General features: G+C 36.1%; 1 protein-coding gene across 5 annotated transcripts in view; it reads right to left on the bottom strand.

Annotated features, from left to right (window-relative positions):
- The window catches only part of LOC109545057 (chromodomain-helicase-DNA-binding protein Mi-2 homolog), a 47,063-nt gene that overhangs the window by 14,036 nt on the left and 10,107 nt on the right, over nucleotides 1–22,920 (bottom strand). For 3 of the 5 annotated variants that reach the window (XM_019915540.2, XM_019915541.2, XM_019915542.2), the window contains exons 3-18: nucleotides 18,931–19,068; nucleotides 15,871–16,009; nucleotides 15,660–15,805; nucleotides 15,363–15,598; nucleotides 15,089–15,304; nucleotides 14,654–15,029; nucleotides 12,101–12,313; nucleotides 11,115–11,298; nucleotides 10,876–11,045; nucleotides 8,182–8,722; nucleotides 5,644–5,879; nucleotides 5,420–5,584; nucleotides 5,044–5,359; nucleotides 4,801–4,990; nucleotides 4,580–4,737; nucleotides 328–776 (exon numbers count right to left, since the gene is read on the bottom strand). In XM_019915540.2, coding sequence (XP_019771099.2) covers nucleotides 328–776; nucleotides 4,580–4,737; nucleotides 4,801–4,990; nucleotides 5,044–5,359; nucleotides 5,420–5,584; nucleotides 5,644–5,879; nucleotides 8,182–8,722; nucleotides 10,876–11,045; nucleotides 11,115–11,298; nucleotides 12,101–12,313; nucleotides 14,654–15,029; nucleotides 15,089–15,304; nucleotides 15,363–15,598; nucleotides 15,660–15,805; nucleotides 15,871–16,009; nucleotides 18,931–19,068 — 3,873 coding nt within the window. The remainder of the gene's footprint in view (nucleotides 1–327; nucleotides 777–4,579; nucleotides 4,738–4,800; nucleotides 4,991–5,043; nucleotides 5,360–5,419; nucleotides 5,585–5,643; nucleotides 5,880–8,181; nucleotides 8,723–10,875; nucleotides 11,046–11,114; nucleotides 11,299–12,100; nucleotides 12,314–14,653; nucleotides 15,030–15,088; nucleotides 15,305–15,362; nucleotides 15,599–15,659; nucleotides 15,806–15,870; nucleotides 16,010–18,930; nucleotides 19,069–22,920) is intronic. The other 2 variants (XM_019915543.2, XM_048666683.1) reach the window with 1 other exon arrangement.

Below are 22,920 nucleotides of genomic sequence, written 5' to 3'. Positions count from 1 at the left end.
ACTTTTCGAATAAAATTCCATTGTTATTATCACAACTTTGACAATGATTCTGATGGCAATGACGAATTTTCATTACAGCCTCGTCGTGCAAATCTTCACATGCGTGCGTTAATAACATTCATACCCTACTGGTTTCGTAAATAACTATTACCATTCAGTAATGTGTAATTTTCCTTCATTGTACGTTAAAATTTTTATTCGTTTCTCCGTTAAAAATACTACATATATCTGTTGACCATAAGGGGCCCAAAGGGACCCCCCATGGTAATTTACGTTACTTTTTAAGTCATGGTATTTTAGAAGTTAAAAAACAGTAAGTTTCGTTACCTGTTCATAATGATGCCTCAAAAGCTTAATCCAATATGCTGGATCTGTATTCTCAGCTTCTTGCTTAATAATTTCAGTATCAACCTCTTCTTCATTTTCACCCTCTTTGGTAGCATAACTTGCCACTTTGAAGGAACTGAGATATTCGTTCGCCCAGGACTCCTTTTGTTCAATGCCCTCTTTACTGCGATCAAGAAGTTCACCCACTGCTTTATCATCATAATGAATGGCCTCCTCCTCTTTGCCCTCCTCCTCTTTAAATAGCTCTTCTGTTCCAAATCGCAAAATATCATCCAACTCTTGCTTCGTGAAATTTGCACCTTTTCCACCCATACCGGGTCGCACAACTAAATGAGTCAACATCATTTTTCTTTTGGCCACTTGAGTCACCCGCTCTTCAACACTATTGCGAGTAACAAACCGGTATATCATCACTTTATTGGCTTGACCTAAAAGTAAAAAATTGTTTTATATGGTAAACTGTACAAAAAACATTTTTATTTAGCCTCTGAAGAGCAAAAAACCGTCGATAGTGACAGAATTCCTGTGGCAAAATGGTGCTTCTGACGCCATTATTATGAATTAGGCAAAACAGAGAAAGTTAAAACACAGAAGCTAATTCGGATTGCTCTTAAACCGCGTCAAACTGCTCTGAAGCGGTCTCACGGTTTCGCTTGTTGTCAGAAGGGAACTAACGCGGCAACCATCGCGCAGAAAGCTTTTCCATGCCCAACATTTCATGCAGGATGTGACCCACAGCTACATATCATAAGCATGTAAAGTTCATGATTAGTAATCCCTATCATTTTAAGTATATAACGCACCACATTAGATTGTTCCGGGATTTTTGTATGTTTTCATACCAATAAAGTGTTCTTAAACGAATCTTTCGACTTCTTGGAAAAATAGTTTTTTAAAAACTTAACTTTTCCGAACCAAAATAAAATTGGCGGTCGTGCAGAATCTTTTGGGTCGTTCGAAGGGCAATTCGAACTCTCAAGTGCGTCTCACTATCGAAGTGAAAAAGTGTCGACATTAGGCAGTTCTTCACTGAATCGAAGTTCCAAAGAAGTCATTTGAGAATCAAGGTAGTCGACAGCACATCGACTGGAAACTACAAGCAGTCACCGAATAGAACCATCGAGAGCATATCGACTGGCTTTCTTCAAGCCAAAGAGGACAAGCATCGCCAAAATCGCTACCCCACAACCAATAAAGATCTTCATTGTGATTTTTGTTTTTCCAAGAAGTCAAAATTCGTTCAGGAACGCTTTTTTGTACATTTTCATATCAATAAAGTGTTTTTAACGATTTTTTGATTTCTTGAAACAAAGTTTTTAAAAACTCAATTTTTTTGCTCAATTTTTGCATTTGAAGCTTTCTCACGCACCTTCAACCGGCGGTCTGACATTATCAGATCGTGGATTTAAGTTATTTTATCCTCCTGGACGTGGTGTGGTCGGTAATGGCAAACTCGGTAAACTAATTTTTGACAGTCGCAATCGAAGGAGTAGAGTCACCGTACACCCCATCTAAGCGCTCTTTAATTTCCCTTCGTGTTTTTTTTTTCATTCTAGGCACATAAATCGAATCACCTACCGATAGTGTTTTTTCTCGTAAAAATCAAGGTTGGGAAAGTAAAACCTTGCTATTTGATATCTGTTAAATGCAAACGTCATCCGAAGCGTTTTTGTTTTAGTTGAAGGTTTGCCATTTTCGAATATGGATCGTTAACGGTATGTTACTATAAAAATGGAGATTCCGCTGTATCAACGTTTAGGGCTTTACGAGCAGATTACGGTCGACATAATCGACTCACAGAGCAAACAATGTCGAACACAGTGCAAAAATTTGAAGAGACTGGATCGGTTACTGATATTGTAAGGCCTGTGCATCATTCGTTCAGCTGAAAATATCGCTGTTGTTGCTCAAAGTGTGAAGGAAGACCCGAATTCGTCGATTCGACGACGTACTCAACATTTGAGCTTGTCTTACGGCTCATTGTGGCGAATTTTGCATTTGGATTTGAAGCTCCATCCGTACAAAGTCCAACTAACTCAATAACTTAAGCCTCAGGACCATGGGCAACGCAGAACATACGCAAATTGGGTGATTGAACAACAAGCCGTTGATGATTTTTTGAACCGAATTTTCTTCAGCGATGAGGCTCATTCTTCGCTCGGTGGTTACGTTAATAAACAGAACAGCAGTATATGGGGCTCTCAAATACTTCAGGTGATCGCAGAAAGGCCTCAGTTTGCCCTATTGCAAAAGAAATTTCGAGACTGAGTGATGTCAATTGGCCCGCAAGATCCTGCGACTTAACACCGTTAGATTTCTCTTTGTGGGGCTATGCCAAAGGTCGTGTTTACGCCAATACTCCTCAAACTCTTGAGCAACTGAAAGCCAATATACGCAAAGTTATGACCGAGATGATTACCGGTAATGAGCCGAAAAGTCATTCAAAATTACCTTAAAAGGTAGAGGCCTGTAGGAGGTCCCGTGAAGGACATTTAAATGATATTGTTTTTCGCGAATAATGGCAAGGTTTAATCTTTATATCCATCTGAATATTTTGTGTTTTTTTTTTTTACTTTACTTTCCTAAGCATAAAATGGATAACCATGTACTTCCACTTTAAAGCAAGGTTGCCATATCGATTTGCTTTCTATCAGAATATTCCAAACATATATTTCTTAAAAATCCTTGAAAGATTTTACTGCTGTTGAAGTGAACTCGAGGTTCTCTTATTTCAGTATAGTAACAATAAAATCGTGAATACGGCAAGCATGTCCGTTCACAATCCAAGGTCCCGTGCTATTCGCGGGTTCAAAAATCCAAACGCCTCCTGGTGGTTAAAATTATAACTACAAGTAAAAGTAGTAATTTGACACTTGTTTTGTTAACATTGGTGTTTACATCTGATTGTAATTTGTTTTGTTCGAATCGATTTTTTCCAGCTTTTAAAGAAAAATAGAAACAGATCGGAAAAGTGTGTAAGCAATGTTTTATGTTATAAATGTCATCAACTCCGATTGTTGTTGTTGTCAAAGTCTCATCTGTCACTCGACCATGAGTAATTTGACGTTTCGCAACCTGACATCACGAAACTGCTCCGTATAATACCATTAAACGGTACGAAGAGTTGGGCACGACGGCGGATAGGCCTCGAAGCGGAAGACCGATCAAGCGAAGCAGGTGGGTATTAACAGAGAGGCGGTCAGAAAAATGGTCAGGAAAGACCTGAAGCTTCTTAGCTACAAGCTCGGAAGAGATCATTACTTGGATCAGCGAATGAAGCGAGTAAGACTCGAGAAGTTTTGAAGAACGTCGTGATCCCCCCTGGAGCCGACATCACCGTTCATCGACATTGAACACTTCAACAGGACTGGGCGCCGGCTCATTCTGCGAAGTCGGTCCAAAAAAAACAACAAAATCGCCGTCTTGTGGGACAAGACTTTGTGGCCATCCAACTCGCTCGACCTGATTCCAATGGACTTCGAAATTTGGTCGATCCTGGAGCAAAATACCTGTCGAGTCTCTGAAGCGTTCTCTCCAAAAGGAGTGGGACGAAATATCAACGCCCGCAGGCTTGTGTGTTGGCTGAAGGTGGCCATTTCGAATTGTTGTTTACGTATTATGTTGAGAATTTTGTTGGCTTTCGAATGTGTAAAATTTTGTTGAATTTTGATATTTAATAAAAAAGTTATTAAGTTTTGAAGCCACAAAGACAGCCTGTCAAACAGTTTGCCAGTATTCGGCGTTTTTGATATTCAAAAAGCAAAATGAAAATTTCGCTCCTATTAGAGCCCAGGTAAAAGGAAACATATATTTTACCGACACAGTTTTACTTAAATTGCCTTCAAAACTACAAATCACAACAGTTTTAAAAATGACAACTGCTCAAGCGTTTAAACATATAATTTTTAAATATATTCATGAACAATGTAAATGCCTTTAAAAGCTCGTTTCTTCATAGAGAGAAAGGCTCGGAAATTGTAGATACGGTCACAAATAGAAGGGAAGGGAAAGTACAAGGCAACCGCCCAAGAGGCAAATCTCCGACTAGATGGGTAGACCAAACAAAATCCTTAATAAATATGAAACTGCATGATGGCGAGTGGACGAGACAAGATAGGCAAGCATGGGATCGACTACTGAATGAAATATGAATTGCCACCACGTCATTTGCAGGATAATGGACATAGGAGGTCACAAATTCTGGAATACTCTGTAGTTACTTAGAACTTACCAATACGATGTGCTCTGGAAAAGGCTTGAATATCATTATGTGGATTCCAATCAGAATCATAAATAATCACAGTATCTGCGGTAGCCAAATTGATGCCAAGGCCTCCAGCACGGGTGGACAATAAAAAGACAAACTGGATTGCTCCAGGTGCATTGAATCTTAAAAATAAGAAAAAAACATGTAATTCATCACATTTATATTTGTAAATATGGTGGTTTTACCTGTCGATTGCTTCTTGACGTTGACTACCAGTTATCGCTCCATCAATTCTCTCGTATTTGTAGCCTTCTCCTTCTAAGAAATCTTCAAGAATATCCAACATTTTTGTCATTTGAGAAAAAATCAAAACCCTGTGTCCTTGATCCTTAAGTTTCTTCAGCATTTTTGATAGCAACACCAGTTTTCCTGCGGCTGATCATAAATTATATAACACACACCATTAACATGCGCTTAAAAATATTTACATTTAGTTAAATGCTGAATATCGTACTGTCCATGGAATCCAAGAGGAGCTTCTTCGGCTGCAGCGGGAAATAAATAAGGATGGTTGCAACATTTCTTCAAGTCCATCATAATATTTAGTAAGGAAACTTGCTGACCACCACCTTTTGGGTTAAGCGCTTCGAAATTTCTTGTTAAAATGTATTTATAATATTTTTTTTGCATCGGACTCAGTTCAACTCTGACGATAAATTCAGATTTTGACGGCATGCTTTTCAATACGTCGGTTTTTAAACGTCGCAACATATGGGGCCCTAACATTTCGTGCAACTTTTTAACCTACAACAGATAAAAAGCGGTTATAAATGTACGCACGAGAAAAATCTTGTTAATACTTGCCTGATCCTCTTTAGAGATATCTGCAAATTCGTTTTGGAATGTTTGCAAATCGTCGAACTTCTGAGCATTTAAAAAGTTGAGCAGATGGAACAATTCTTCCAGGTTGTTTTGTAGAGGTGTACCAGTCAATAACAGTTTATATTGAATACTGTAACTACTGAGAATCTGAAAAAGCAAGTGCGCATTTACAGCAAAAAATTACGACGATTGGCTTGATATCCTACCTTAAAGAATTTTGACTGATTACTTTTAAGTCGATGAGCCTCATCGACTACTAACACAGCCCAATCAATTGAAGCTAAACAGGCAGAATCGATGGAAACCAGTTCATAACTCGTCAATAGGACGTTAAATTTAATTGAATTTGATTTTATTTTGGATACTCTTCCCGATCGAGCTACAGCTCCCTCTTCAAATGTCAACTCGTTTTCACGAATTACGGCTCTGCAGTCTTTATCACCTGGAATAAATATACAAAAACTTAATTATGCTAAACTGCACAAAAACATGTCGATTCGACTTGTGTTTATTTGTACACATGGATACAAATTAAGTGCGCACCGTTAACAATTTTGTTTAACAACAAATTAGTAGAGATACCGCATTGGTTTAAATAGAAAATAGTTTGATTTTTTCCGCTGGTTATGGTGGTGATGAAGCCATAGTATATTGGACGAAACATTGAAGTCAATTTAATACTACTCAATAAAATTTTGCATTTTTTTAAGCGATAAGTTTACCTTAGGCGTTAAAACATGAGATGTCACAGGCAAGTGCAGTTTTCGAAATGCGCTAACCTCAGGCACCCCCAGTACCGGTTTCGAGCGTATTAATGCTTATCAGCTGTGTTCAACCTGAAATTAGCGATTCCAAAACCTGCACTTTATAATGCCAATGTATTCAAATCGGCGTGGAAATTAGTTGTTGTACCATGTTCCACATTGTTGAATTCCAACATGGGAAATTTATGGAAATTAGTTGTCGCCATCTATTGCTCTTGTCCGAGTGTTCAAGCAGACTTACTAAAAGGCGCAACCATGTTCCACATTGTTGAATTCCAACATGGGAAAACTAATTTCCACGCTGATGTGAATTCATTAGCATTATGAAGTGCAAGTTTCGGAATCGCTTTTAGGCTGAACCCAACTGCTAATAGAGAGCTAATAGGCTCGAAACCGGTGCCTGAGGTTAGCGCATTTCGAAATCTGCACTTGCCTATTTCAAAAGCTCATGACGGCTCTGCTGATGCCGAAAGCCTTTCATTGTTTATGAGATGTCACTGTTACGACCCTGGCTGACGACTTTTTTTTTAGTCACTTTTATAGGAAGTCTCCATGATTTTTTCAGTTAGGCGAGTCTATTGACCGTTGGTAAACACGAGTTTTTGAAAAACTTGTCAGGGAAAAACAAAAAATTCTTGAATGCGGACCATAACATCACTCGAAAGAGACAATTGGCTGCTTGAAGTGAGGAAAAACGCACTTGAATAGAAAATTTCTGAATTTTCAGTTTTCTTTCAGGATGTTACTTAGGGGAAGCGATTCGGCGTTAGTATAGACGAGTTTAAAAAAATATTGTCAAGGAAAAACCAAAAATCTCTCAAGTCTCCCCAGAATATCACTCGAAAGAGAAAACTTGCGGCTTTTAATGAGGAAAACCTAACTTTAATAGAAAATTTCTGCGAGTTTTCCGGAATTTTTCAGATACTAAATCGAAGCAATTGGTCGTTAGACAATACGGATTTGTCAAAAGTTTTCCAAAAAAAAACCAAAAATTTTTCAATCCGGCCTATAATAAAACTAGAAAGAGATAGTCCGCAGATTTAAGTGAGGAGAAACTCACTTAAATAGAACATTTCTGGGAGTTTTCAGTTACTAAGGAGAAGCGATTGCCCGTTCGTATAGATAGACGGATTTTAAAAAATGACAAAAAAAAATTCTCAAGCCTGCCCAGAATATTACTTGAGAGACAATCTTCGGCTTTAAATATGGAGAACCTCACTTTAATAGGAAATTTCTGGGAGTTTTCAGTTACTAGGGGGAAGCGATTGGCCATTGGTATAGACGGATTCAAATAAATCTGTCATGGAAAAATAAAAAATTTCTCAAGCCTGTACAGAATCACTAGAAAAATCGAGGCGATTGATCGTTAGACAACACGAATGTTTCAAAAATTCTCCGAGGAAAAACCAAAAATTGTTGAATGCCACCCATAACATCACTCGGAACAGAAAATCTGCAGCTTTAAGTGAGGAAAAAGGAATTTTAATACAAGATTTCTGGGAGTTTTCAGGATTTTTTTAGTTACGAAGGGCTAGATTAATTAACCTCATGTGACCATCCTTTTCTTTTGACTTTTTTCATTCTTCTAATTATCAGTGTATCCAATAAGCAGAAAATCCATGGAGAATACGACCTTTAACTTCCCAAGCTAACCCACAAAGAGCACTAAACATTCGCCTTCTATATACACACTCGCTCGCATTGCTTGGCTACTTTCAGCATCGCATCGCCTAGCTCACTCGCCGGTGTGCACGTACCCTAATACACTCATCGGGTTTGTCCTCTTAGCATTGAAAATAATAATAATAATAATGACCTGCATGGATAATTGGTAAACTTCTTTTGCCAAATCAATAATCTAGCTAACGCAGAGGAACAAAGCCAAAAGTGTCAAACTAGGAAAGTTAAGAATTTAGGAATAATATAAACGATTTCCACAAACGTCTAATTAAAAAAGTATTCATCAATTGTATTACTTACCAACATAGGTGATGCAATAAAAATCAGGCGCCCATGTTTCAAATTCCCTTTCCCAATTAATGATGGTAGAAAGGGGCACAGACACTAAAAATGGCCCTTTGCAATGGCCCTCTTTATATAAAGAATACAAGAAAGTTATAGTTTGAATGGTTTTTCCGAGACCCATTTCGTCCGCCAGAATAGTGTCAATGCCATTTGCCCATGAATAACGCAACCAATTAATTCCTTCTAATTGATATTCATGTAATTGCATTCCGCATTCATCCAAATAGAGCGGTTGCTTGTCCAACTTCTTTTTTAGGTCAGACATTGGTTTGTCTGGAGGTGGTGTATACCGCCTCGGGGTAATTCTGTCCTCATCATCTAACAATTCTCGCGCTTTAGACTTGGACGATTTAGAAGATTTAGGTTTTCTGCCAGTTTTCCCTCCACTTAAAGTTGCTGCTCTTAAGTCTTGGTAATATTCAATCGCCGTTTTCAAACCAGCTATATCATCTCCCTCTTCTTCCCATGTCGCTTGATCATATGACAATTCTCTCCACTGCAAAAATAGAGCAATGGAATTTATTATTAACATATACATATATTTTCAGATTATTGTCGAAACTAGAAATACAGGGTGTTTGGTAAGTAGATGCATCCCTTGCAGGGGGTAAGAGTGCAAGTAATTTTTTATATTTTTTTAATACACCATGTTCCTAAAACTCTTAGTTTCCAATCTACAGGGTGTTACAGTTTCAATTTTAAAATGTTAATTATTAATATTGCAAAAACCGCTTGGAATACATGTTTTGTGATAAAAATGTTGTGTTTAGACTTTCCAGTGGCGTGGGCACAGGCACGACTGTAAATAATTTTAAATAAAAAAATGTTACCCCACTAATTTTTTAACAATAAACGATTCAAATTCCTGTTCAATTCGAAATAGAAGTGTCTCTTGACCTTTTCCAACGACGTCCCGTTTTCGAGTACACAAATTAAAATCGATTTCTTGCACATGGAAATCGGGTTTTTATTAAAAAGTTGGCTCTGAACTAGTTTTTGTCACTGATTGAGAAAATTAATAATTACTGTCATTTGGAGTGTATAAGTAACTTTAATTGACACTTTTTTGCGATTTACGTAATTTCGAGTAAGTTCACATTAGTTTAATTGAAATATTTTTCAGATATTCTTGACATTTATGGATTTTGCGACGGACATAATGCAAAAGAGCTCCGCGAATATCAGCGTCGATTTCCAACACAGGCGTCTTTCAAATAGCAGTGTCTTTGGAAACACTTGTCAAAGGGTCAGTGAGTCAGAAAAAGTACAAAGCAGACGTTCACGTATGGGGCAGGATGAAAGACTTGGTTGTCAGATAAATTAATACATCTCATTACAGATGCCGCTATTCCGCTTTTTCCACACACGGCCAGGGTAATCCGAACAGAAATACGATGGCGGTCCCATACATGCGTTAGAAGACTTCATTTTGAACAAGATCTTAAGTAACTTACTGTTTAGAGTTAATGAATAACATAATTTTTCCGAATCGTAGCAAACTTGGTACTCATTCAATACTAAGAATTAGTTAAATTTTAACTAACAGGTCAAGTAATCTAATATATAAAAACAAATAAAGAAACCCTAAGGCTGATTACGCTACGATTACGCAATGCCATAAATCGATTTTATTTTTTTACTCGATAACGGTGCGTTGTAGAAAAAAACAAGATACCTTGACCTGTTAGTTAAATAAAATACCTCCACATTGAACAGAAACTTAAAAAATAATATTTGAAAATTGTTTRGAAAATCAGGGGCGTAACATTTTTTTATTTACAATTATCTACAGACGTGACTGTGACTACCCCTCTGGCGCAGCTAAAAACGACATTTTATCAGTTGCGCGCGTTAAATCACCGTTTAATGCGATCTGAAAGATTTAAAAACTGAATATGGCGACGTGGTTTTAATACCGCAGTACTTTGGCTTAGTAGAGGTGCAATGCTCAAATGAGTAGACAACTTAAAAAGAAATACAGTTGTCCTTGGATATGAAGGGATATGCGTTTCCACATTTTGGTAATAAAGAATGGATGTGCGACTTTGGTTTCATTATCGACATGACTCAGCATCTCAGAGGACGAAACTACTCTGCATGTTATGTGTCACTGCACGTCATATGCAACAGGTAGACGAAGACTCCTGGGAGGGAATGAAATTCCACCAGACCAGATCATGCGAACTCCCCTCAAGACTCTTCTGGAATTCATTGAATATACAGGGATAATGAGGGAGTAAAAGTACGAGGGCACAATAGGACAGAAATGACCGCGGTGCGAGGCCAAACACCACCTCGGCGGTGAGGAAAGGGTTTTAGTGGGTAAACAGCTTAGCTGGAGTCCCACACACACCAGAGCGACAGACCACCAGCTCTGGGAGTGCATAAAAGAGCATTTCCCAAACCTCACCAAAAAAAAGAACTCAATGACCTTAATGTGGAACTCAAGGCAAAGGACAAGATTCACATTTTATATAGCAAAATTCAGCACTTTGAGCGCAAATTAAAATTGTGGAAACCGCATTTTTTGCAGAATATTGTTTAGCAGGAAAATAACTAATCCTATTTAATTAAGTTTGAATATATCAAGTGAAACATTTTGTCGTTTAAATCGATTATTGGACAAATCTGTAAATTAGTTGCTCTTACCTTTACTAAATATAAAGTCCTCCCATCTCTCATGGTGCGATGATTGATGACCCTGTGAACGATAAGCCATTCCGGCTTAACGCCAAATTTGTAATACTTCTCTTCCATTTCTTGATCATTAGTACTACCTCCCATTTTAAGAAGTCGAGTGCAACGAGTATCGGCTTCATCTAAAAAAATTATATGCAAAGCATTAGATGCTGATCTCATTTTTTTAAATTTTTTGCGATCACACTTACCAATTGGTTCTTCAAATTTGGGGGGCTCTTCCATATCATACTTGCGAGTGTAGCTGCGGAACATTAGTGGATGGTATACGTCCAACTGCAGTTCTGTTATCCAACTGCAGTGCCAATAAGACAATTCGTGCCATTTTACGAAAAACTCACGACGACGATGCTTGGTAATTTCTTCTTTGCCGTTCTGAGAAGTTGCATTTTAGTATTATTTATATAATAAAAGTTGTTGTTCGATAAAGTCCGAAAAAGTAAACGCTGATTTTTACCAAAAACTATTTGTTACTCTTAAAGTGTTGCAACGTGAACGTCATTATGATTTTAATAAAGCCAGTAAACGACAAAAAACGGAGTCAAAATTTTCATTATTAATGTAATGTATAATGTAGTATGCGATTTCCATGAAAACCTGAAGAATTAGGTATTCTATTAGGTATAGGTATAGTATTCGATTATATATAGGTAAACTATTTAATAGAAAGGTAAATTACTGTTCCTGTTATAAAATACAGGGTGTTTCATTTAAATTAAGCAAGTTATTACCGTTCAAAACGTGCAATTTTGGGACATCGTTTATGACGTAGTAGAATTTTTGTCAATTTGGCATGAAACAGCATCTATAACTAGCCGCTAGGTGAAATTGGGATTCGAAATGCAAAATGGATGTTAAGAATTTAAACTAAAAAAAGGTCTGCATTGTCACAAAACTCCAAATATCTCAGAAATCGTACCCTTTAAGTATGTATGCTCCGCTTAATAAAACTCGCTTTTATTTCGATCGCAGACAGATGATATGTCATTCCATATAAAAAAATGCAACTTTGCGTGGAGTCTAGTAATTGGGGCACCCTGTACATAATAATAATAAATAATTTTAAATTGTACCCCCAACAGACCTCCATTTATTCGTTAAATAAAACTCTTTAAAAATGAAATAGTTTATCCGCAATCTTCCGTGTCGTATATCTAAGTAACCCTGTATTATGTACCTTATCTTTGTTGACAACATCTACATCGCTCCATCTCCATGTTAAGATCTTCGCTACTTTGGCTTTGAGCGCTGGACAGCTGCATCGCGGACATTTCCAGTCCCCATCTGGCACATCAGTTAGAGGTGGGTTAAGGCAATGGGTGTGGTACGCCGAGGGGCAAGAATCGCAACAAAGAAGTTCTCCGCCATCCTTGCACACGCGGCAAAATTCCTTTAAAATTAAAATATACGAATTAACCGAAAATATTACAATATGCATATATTAGATAATAATATTGAGCTACTGTACAATCGAAGACTGCAACGGCGTGCGATGCAAAGAAGTTCACGTGCTAATAGAAAAGATGAATGATAGAAAAGATATATGAATTTGGGTAAATGTTAAGTCTCGTCCCAGCTTACAGATGCAAGCATGCAATATCACATACCTGCGATACTGTTAAAAACATGAATTTACAGTGCTTCAAATTTTTATAATATTGTGTAATATTATTTCATTATTATTTATATAATAATATTTACAATTTAACAATTGTTGGATGAGGACTGTATGTTGACTGGAAGAGACAAAAATTTTTATTTTTCGTCTTTTATTCTGCAAGCAATAAATTTTTCAATGTAGGACTTAATATTTTATACGACTGTCTCAAACATCACACCGACTTTGTTGCATTTCATCGTTTCCCAAATGACTATAGAGACTTAATCCCAATCATCAAGCTTGCAACATTTTGAAAGTTGTATAAGAAGTTGTCTAATCTTACTTTGATGATGGAAAGACCCAATTTTGATCATTCCAATTACAATTTTGATTAATCTTCTGCTGCTCTCTCCACCTTCTGTGACGCTAGCGGCTTATTCTTTTTCTTTTCATGAGCGTGTTAAGAATTATCAAGCGTCTCCTTTTCGAGTGGAGAGTTGGATCTTATTTCCAGCGGCCTGAAATTCTCGTTACCCCCGAAAGTCAATTTGAGTTGAAATTTACTTTGAAAAAGTTTTCTATTGACCTCGACGTTTATAAATAAAATCACTACAGACCAGGAACCTATTAGTAGCCTACGTTAGAGGTCCATCAACATTCTGAATTACTTTATTAGACCCAATAGTGTTCAATCTCAGGGAAGAGTTTCACCTACCAATAATTTAGCAAAAATTCACCAGAGGACCCTGAGTGAAATCAAGAAAAACGTAAATGATAATAATTTACTCATATCGAAGACAGATAAAGGAAACTGCATAGTGATAATGCCTAGATCTACATATATTGAAAAAGTGGAAACATTCTTGCTCAACAACAACTTTACCCTTTTAAATAAAAACTCAATCAATAGTTATATCAAAACCATCAAGAATACGACAGAGTGCCATAAATAATTTCTGAAACCTAAGACATTAATTTGTAATTTCTCGCCCCGCACAACCATTGTTGTTTGGACTGACATAGGGCCCGGTGTCGGCTTTCCCAACTCTCCTTCATCTAGCCTGGCCAGAGTGACAAACTCCTTGCTGTTGAAATTTCGGCAGTTTGAACCTAAGTTCTCGATCAAGACCTCATTAGATTCTGTCAGCAGGACTAAACAGTTGGTTTTGCCACCAGACTTCATAATGGTCTCCTTTGATGTGACTAACGTACCCAGAAACGCAGTCTTGCCCATTGTCATATATATAGACGATATTACTTCAGCATTTCGAATTTCCTCAATCAAATAGACCATATAATACAATTTACAATTGAAGTTCAAGTGAAAAACAGGTTGAGTTTTTGGATCTGCAGATATCTATTGACACCCGGCATCTGGTTTACGACATTTGTCGTAATAAATAAACGAGATAAAATCCGTAACCAGGAAATAAGAAGACGAACGAAGGTAATGGATAGAATACAGAGAAGAGCTGAGCTTAAGGAGGTTCATCTAGTACGTCTCTAGTCAAAATAAAGTGCGTATAGACTTGTGACTGTCCTGTAGACCGTGTGAAAAACCGCACAGCATGGAAACAAATGAAAGAGGCCTTTGTTCAGGAGTGGACATATAATGGCTGACAAAGAAGTATGTGTCGCGAGAAAATTGTTAAAATATGGAGGATACGTGCATCAGGCATGTGTACTCTGATTTGATCAACTCTTCTTCAACGTTACGTCACGTATAACGCGCTTTTCCCGATAATGAGTATTAACCATGGGGCACCTTGTAGCTAATTCTGCTTGTTTCATCAGCGCGAAACGACACTTGAAAGTCGGGAAGTGTTTATATGTTTATTGTTTTTTGACATTTTATTAGCGCTTGAACCGTAATTAATAACATCCAAAGGTGGTTCATAAACCAAGACACAATATAAGGTCTACTTTATTCAAGTATCGAAAGTATTTTAAAAAAATTAAAATAATATACAGCCGATTCAATTACAGGCGTCCCTCATTTGCTGCCTGACGTCACGTTTTGTAACGTAACGCTGAAGAAGAGTTAATCAGACTATGCGTAGGTGTAAACGGGGAATTGGGATAGAGTATGGTCAACAAATTCAACTGAAATTGCAATAATCCATAAGTTACCTGATGCTCATCATCGTCTTGATCGGCTGGTCCTTCACTTTCGCAATGTGGGCAACTCCATTTACCTTCAGGAGCTTCATCAAGTTCGGGTTCAAGACATACCAAGTGATAAGCACGAGGACAAGTGTCACAAAGTATAATTTCTCCGCCTTGTTGACAAACTTCACAATAATCTTGATGCTGTAAAAAAGAATAAATTAACTCTAATAAACAAATATTTATAAGTGTTTGTACCTCATAAGGCTCATCATCTTTCTGCTTTGTTTTACGTTTTCTTTTAGACTTAACACCAATCTTTGTTTTAGCTTTCCGTTTCGGAAGAACCTCGTCACCGGCCTCGGATGTAGCTTTAGACGAACCCGCGTCGTTATTGTCACTACAGTGTTTCAATATTTCAACAAATAATTAAATTTAGAGCCAACTGATACACAATACCTTGATTTAGATTTAGGATCATCAGTATCTTGCAACATCTGTTCAAACTCAGCATCGGAGTCTTTATCTGAGCCGGCATTGCTGACTTCGTCCTCTTCTGAACTGCCCCTCTTCCTCTTTCCCAGCTTAATTTTAAGTGTAGGGACCTTGGACGTTTTTTTCCCCCTAGCTGATGGTTTACGTCCACGCTTCTTCTTTTCCTTGAAACTGGATAAGCTAAAAATCGTAATATTATTTTCTATGTTAGATATCACAATTTAAAATGTATTCATACCTTCGTTCATCTTCTTCATCATCTTCGTCATCGTCGTCAAATTCTTCAGCTTCAGCTTCGACAATTTTTGATGCAATTTCTTTGGAAGCTCTTGAAGCTCGCATTGGTTTTGAAAAAGTATCATCGGATACCAACGAACTTGACGGTTCGGAATTCTCCGATTGGAGATGAGGATTAATGTTGGAAAAATCTCGCCACTTGGCGGCTACTAACATCATCAGCTTAGACATTGGCACCTATGACAACAATTGACAAAGTTAACTAAAACTATCCTATAGGAAATGGCTCATGTCTTACTTTAGGATTTTCCTTTGTCAAGAACGGTCTCACATGCTGCTGGAATAACTTGTACGATGTTAAGTTTTGCATGTCTTGATCGGTGTAATCAATTTCTACGTCATTTAAACCGAAAGTGGAACATACTTCTTCAATCGTAGGCATTCCTAACGGAAATAATAAAATAAAAATTACACAGCACATTTTATTTTACTCATATTTGTTTGCTTACCACCTGTATTTGACCCATCTACCGACGGTGTAGTTGGAGTTGAAGAAGCATGCTTGCCCTTAGACTTTTTGCTTGATCTTCTCCCTCCACTGTAGTCAGAATCGCCAGCGTTCTCATCATCGCCTCCAAAGTCGCTTTCCTATTGATTATTAAGACATAACATAAAACGTTTTGAATGGTGGTGTATTTTGAACTATCGAATTTTTAAGGTCTCACTCCCCGGAATGTTTTCAACTTATAAAATAGTAATCCCTAAAAAAGTTCGAACAGGACTATTTTAAAACGTGTCACAAACGCGTACATTTTAGGAAATCAATAACATTTTATTATATTTAATAAGCTATTTATTTACTATATTCTAAAATACGTATCTAATGCAAAATTGGTTGGTAACTTTTGTACAGCATTATAAATAAAAATTAGACCTGAATAGTCATTTTTGAAGCAACGTATCGATGGTTAAAGTGCAAAACCTCGTGTCTTTTTTAAATAAATTTACAGAAGCGAAAAACGGTTACACTGTTTCATTTAGAAATTTGAAAAGTATTTTAATTAAGATATTGTGATATACTGAAGCATTTTCTGGGGATGTACAGGGTGGGCCACTAAGAGAGGTGGTCGGTTGAATCTCACAAACTATTAGTAGTATCCATTTCAAGTAAAAACATATATGAGTAAAGTAACTAAGAGAAATTGCTGGAAATGACTTACAAGTTCGCAAAATGATCGCTAGAGGGCGAAATACACACGAAAAAACAGTAAAACTACGGATTTTTGGCGGTTTAACACACGCTTCATTCTATTCTTGAGAGAATTACAGTTATTTTTCGTGGGAGTGTTATTGTTCTAGCTAGTCACACAAAGTGGTGGGGGGAGGTCAAATATTGGTTCAAAAAGTTATCGATAGCTCCGTATTGGCCAATTCAAAATTTAAATTCTAGTTAAAAATTCTCTTTATTTACTTTAACTCATGCTGTAAAATATTCGCTCTTATCATTATCCCTTCGGCCGCGAGAAGTCGTTTTATCCAAAGACGTAAAACTTTGTCGTTTTTCTTCAATTTTTTAAACGAAATGATATATAATATTTAAGCTGCTCAGAAAGAACGAAAAATTAAACAAACTAGTGAAAACCGCATATCGATAATTTTTTAGTCGAAGATATAGAAAATTTTATAGCAAAACAGTTTATACCGTTTTTACGTCAAGTATTCCGTTTCGTAATAACAATTGAATGTTTGACAATTTTGTAAAATTTGTTTTACAAAAAAAGTTTTAAGACCCTCTTTTAAAACGTCTATTACAAACGAGGAAGCCTTTGAGATGTTTGCTGTTTGCTGTTTATTATGCTTGCAAAGTGCAGTTATTGCTTCAAGAGTGTATGTGGAGCGTTTCTCGGGGAGACACCGAAATAAATACAGATTTTTTACTGGTCTTGCTCAACGATTACGGAGTACAGGGAACATTTTGAGCATCTAAGCAGGTTTTAATCCCAAGGATGCTTATCAGAACCAATAATTGACATGTCTTATTATGATATCATTGTTATTGTCAAATTGTTTAACCTTCGGTTGCAATAAATATATCGGTTTGTGATTTTCACTATTTTGCTTCATTTTTTATCCTCTTTCTATGCAGCTAAAATTTAATGGCATTCTGTTTAAAAAACTAAAAAAAAAAATTTCTTTGAAAAAAGAAAACAAAGTTTGACGACCTTTTATAACGCGCCCTCTGGCGGGCAAAGCGGCAGTCATATGGGCGAATATTTTACAGCAGATGTTAAGGTAAATAAAGATCTTTTCAACTACAATTTAAGCGTTGAATTTTGTTAAGCCAACACGGAGCCATCAATAACTTTTTGAACCACTATTTGGCCTTCCCCCGTCACTTACTTTTTGAACCATTATTTGGCCTTCCCTCGTCACTTAATTTGACTAGCTAGAACAATGAGACTCCACCGAAAAAGAAGTCAAATTCTTTCAGGAATAGAACTAAGTATTCTTCTTTCAAGAGATGCTACTAACTGAAAATAACTTCTATAGGCACCAGTGGTGCCCTATCTCTGAGTTTGGACGGACTTTTCAAACCACCTTCGTATATTAATGTAGAGTTTGTTCAAAATAAATTGATCTTTCTATCGTCAATGCTAATTTAGGAGCACCCGCCTTGTTGGGCATCCAACGGTGAAAAAACTGAAGTTGACGACGCGCACTAAATGATCATATAGCCGGCGAGTGCAATAAAAGTTGCCGGCAACGCCAGAACTGATAAAATGCCCCAGCGTAGATCAAATATTGCGAGAAGAAAGTTGCGGGCAACAAAATTGCCGACAGTAAAACGCCCGTTGCAATTTGGATAAGTTTGACAATAATAATTCACAAATTGTAAAAGTATTATTATTATGTGAATTAACTTTATTCCCCTTTCTGCAACATCATTAACTAATATTTTTTTAACGAATTTTTAACTTTTTTTGATCATCTTGTCGGACTTCGCAGGTGTAAAGTGAAGTACTTAAGAAATCAGTTGATATAGGAAATTTTCTGAGAAGGACTAATGTTACTTTAGTGGATTCTACCATTTTCAGTTTTCCAAAAAATTCAAGATTTTCAGGAAATTTCGGATTCGAACAACTGATTCTTCTACATCTATATATGTATATTATTTATATTAAACCAACAAAGACAAACTTATGTTGAGTTATAAGTCGTTTTACGCTTGGGTTCCGTGAAGACGGGGAGCTCGCCAAACATAAATAATTTCGCAACATGTTTTTTCGTTTTTATGATATTTTTAGTAAATTAAAGAAATTAAAGTTTAGTCAATGATGAGCGATACCCATAATAAATAGCATTTTCAACTGAAAAGGATTTTGTGCCACTAGAAAATATAAAAAAATAATATATTTTTTAAACTCGGTATGCTTTTTTTACGTAATAGAACAAATCTAAGAGGTAAAACTAAAAAAATCACAGATGTGACTAACGGTCACCATAATCTGGATATATGGCCGAACAGGTAAAATAATAAAGACATTTTCAGAAAATAAAAATAGACTTACATCGCCGCTATCATTCTTCTTCTTTTTCTTCTTCTTACGGCCTCGTTTACTTCCTCCCTCTCCTTCGGAGCGAGCTTTCCTTTTCTTTCCCTTCTTTTTCTTGCGTCCATCCTCTGGTTCATAGTCATCATCTTCTTCCTTAAAAAAAAAACTAGTCAAATAATGCACAAACTGGTGTCTAACTTGGACGGTTTGAACCAAAGGGTAACTTTTACATTTAAAATTTCGCCAACATCAACAAACGAAATTGCGATATTGCCGGTTAGGATACGAGCCGTTTCTTTGATGTAAACAACTCAAGTAGACTCTAGAATCTAGTAAATTATTTCAAAATATCTATAATGCATTTAACTCTAGTGTGTGCACCATAGATTAAACTAGTGCCCGTTGAATTTGAAAAACTTAAAGCTTATCGATTTGTATTTACATTATCTTTAGTGCAAGGTTAGTTTTGTAACGACGGCAACGCCAAGCTGCTTGCTGTTGCGTTTTGCACAATTTATTTCATTCATAAAAGCGAATTATAGTATTTCGTATACAGGGTAATTCAAAATTCATCTGGAGGTGTTGTCTGGTGGTGTTTTAGAGGTACAGAAAAAATAGTTAAAAAACGAATTGTTATTAAAAACTGAGAAAATTTGCAAAAAACTATATCAAAAAGACGGCAACAACGTTTTTCAAGGTAATCTGCCTAATTAACATTACGGAAATACCTGTTGCTTCGTAATTATTAAAAACTCCGGTAACCATGGAATTACACAGAAAGTGACAATAAACAAGGATAAACGGTAAATTCAACAGGATTCGTGAACTGTGGAACGTACTTCGGAATGTCAATTATTGGCCTCATAACCTCGAATTAATGTTTACAAATAAAAATACATTTGTTATTAACTCGAAACAAGTTAGTGCCTGTGTAATCTCCTTATTATCCACTCTTATCGAGCAGCTTCTCGTATTTGTATAATTTTTAAAGAAATATAATAATAATAATAGATAAATAGATAAAGAATCCAATCAAGTTGCATCAACAGATTTTGAATCAGATGGCAATGCCAGTTTTTGGCAGAATTTCACACAATCTGTGGGGACCCAGTATCCCATTGAAATATATTCGGAATTGTTCCAGTCTACAGAGCTTGTTTCCGTAAAGACCAAGAAGCCAAGAAAGCCAAAACAATGGGCACGGCTTCTAAATAGTGAAAAACTTATAAATTGTAAACAAAACTGATAAATTTACAGTCCAAGATAGATTGATACTTTTTTGAAAATTATTGGTATATGGAAGATCTTGTTAAGCAAACAACTTACAAAATGACTTTAATGACTGGCTTTAATCCCACAAAAGAAAAAAATGGTTATGTCAACCCATGAGTGCCACTTTATTAAAAACGAAATAAAAGTGTGTGTACGCTATTTCAGAAAACCTCAAAACCGTTTCATGTTCAGATACTTGTGCCAGACAAAAAACAATTAGGAAAACCACATAATCGGCCCCAACTATTGGCTTTCTAACCAAAAATTGACTTGCAGTCGTTCTATACCTACTAAACTAATTCACACATAAATAACTGGTGTGTGGCCACACACAATAATGTGGACTCTTTGATTCAAAAAATATTATCAGCGCGTTAAAGTCGGGGCCAATTTATAACCCTGTGCAATCTGTCACTTTAGTTCAAACTGCGAAAAAAACGGTAGGCGATTTAAAGTAATTGAATTTACTCAGGTCGATGTTTATGATCTAAAAAAACCAATAGCAAAAACACTTAAATTGTAATTAAATTGTAAATTGTAATTTAATTAAATTCTAAAAGAACAACTTTTAACTTTACAACAATTATTCAAATTTGCTGTTTTTGGGGCACTTTCTAGGAAAAAATTTCACATGCGAGTTTTTGGACTGCTTGTTCTAAAGACAAATATTTTCTATCCTCGTTCTCATAACCATCCCTGTTTATAAATGTATTGTCCAAAATTGAGTACATATTAAATATCATTTTCACTTGCTCCGCCTATGACTGCGGCTTCTAGAATTGCCTCCATTGTGACAATTACAAAACGATTATTATTAGGAAACAAAAAAACATTATTAACAAAAAGGTAAATAATACAGACAACACCGAAATAGTATTCGTATATTATTTAATTTACAACCATCATATTTCGACCATAATAAATAAGACTCAGTTTTGTAAGTTTTTGGACATACCTAATTTACATTTAATGATAAATAAAGAAGCAGGTGGTTTTCTTGCCAGAATAATAAAATAGGTTAGTATATTGTTACTGTTACTATGGGGTCAACAATCACCAATATAAATAATTGCCAGATTAAATCCGATTTTTAATTTGCGAAAAAATGTCCTCCGATGAGGAATTAGTATTAGATTGTACCCCGCTGGAAATACGACAGGCTGCTGACGCTGCAGCACATGGATTGGTGCCAGAAAAAAATAAACTTCGTTATCTAAAAGCCATTGAGACATACAGGGTGGCCATTTTCTGAATCTTTGTATGGGTAACTTCTACATTTTTAAAGATAGAGAATCCGTTAAATGGGCAATATTGGGCAGAATTCGATTGCCTATTCATTACCGTTTTCAAAATTTATGTACCCGACTTGGTTCCGGAAATATCCTGAAAAAAACAAGAAATCAACACTTTTTTAATTATCACTTAYTACGTAAACTGCTTAACTTAGAAAAAAAGTTAAAACTGCCCTTAGTACAACTTTTTGCGTTGAATCCAATAAACCAGCACTCGTTATCATAGTCAACTTGATTTACGAGATAAAAAATAAAGTTATGGTTTTTTAAATGGTAATCATAGTTGGCTGTGGGCCTTTTAAAATCCTTATTTTTTCCTGAATTTAACGATATAATTGTTTGTATGTTTTTCTTCTTTTGTTAAAACTTCAAAAGAAGATAAAACATGTGTAGTAGGCTATGGAAACAAGAACTATATTATCACACAAAGCACTAAACAAAACTGAAATAATGAATCGTTTAAATAAATGCTCAAATTGACTTCCGTTTACGTCCAGGCATTTTTTGGCATCTTCACATTGAACTCGTGAGTTGTGTGAAGGTGCACTATCATGTTGAAAACATGCCAATTTTCGATACGATGCTAACGAAAAATTGTTCAACATGTCTTCAAGTTCATTTGGTAGAAAGTGTAAATATCTTTCCATATTTAAATTGTGATTAAAAAATTGACCAATAATTTTATCACTAAAAATGCCTCACCAGACATTCACAACAAAAAGTTACATTAGCCCAGTAAACATGATTGTGTCTGTTAATTATTTCATTTTTGTTTTGTGCTTTGTGTGATAATATAGCTCGTTTCCAGAACACATTTTTCATCTTCTTTTGAAGTTTTACGCCAACAAAAGGAGAAAAACATACAAACCGTTATATCGATAAATTCAGAAAAATAAGGATTTTAAAAGGCCCACAGCCAACTATCATTACCATTTAAAAAAAACATAAGATTATTTTTTATCTCGTAAATCAAGCTGACTATGACAACGAGTGCTAGTTTATTGAATTCAACGCAAAAAGTTCTACTAAAGGCAAGTTTAACTTTTTTCTAATTTAAGCAGTTTACGAATTATATGATAATTCGATATCGGATATGATACTCCGAAAATGTAATGTAAGCATATTTTGGAAAACAAACCAAACAGAAGAAGCCGTCCACTTTGTGGGCCATGTACAGTATTGTACCGTGGATGACCGAGTATCAAACTCTTTCTTCAGCTTCCAACTTTTATTAACTCGGTATAACATTAAATACGGAACAGGAACAAACTAACTTCAAAATTACCGTCAACTTCATAAGCAATAATAATAACAAACGGAAAACTCGGTCTTCCGACTCGCGGGGTTTAACATCTTCTGCACCCGGTCGCTGCTGTCACTTCACTCCCCCTGTGGTTCTCGTCGCCGCTTATATAGTTTCCTCCAGGTAACCCAGACGGTT

Source organism: Dendroctonus ponderosae, unplaced genomic scaffold (genome assembly GCF_020466585.1).
Source record: "Dendroctonus ponderosae isolate FM_Combo_2020 unplaced genomic scaffold, Dpon_F_20191213v2 Dpon_F_20191213_5, whole genome shotgun sequence".
NCBI classification, from domain to species: Eukaryota; Metazoa; Arthropoda; class Insecta; order Coleoptera; family Curculionidae; genus Dendroctonus; species Dendroctonus ponderosae.
This window is presented reverse-complemented; position numbering and strand designations above follow the sequence as displayed.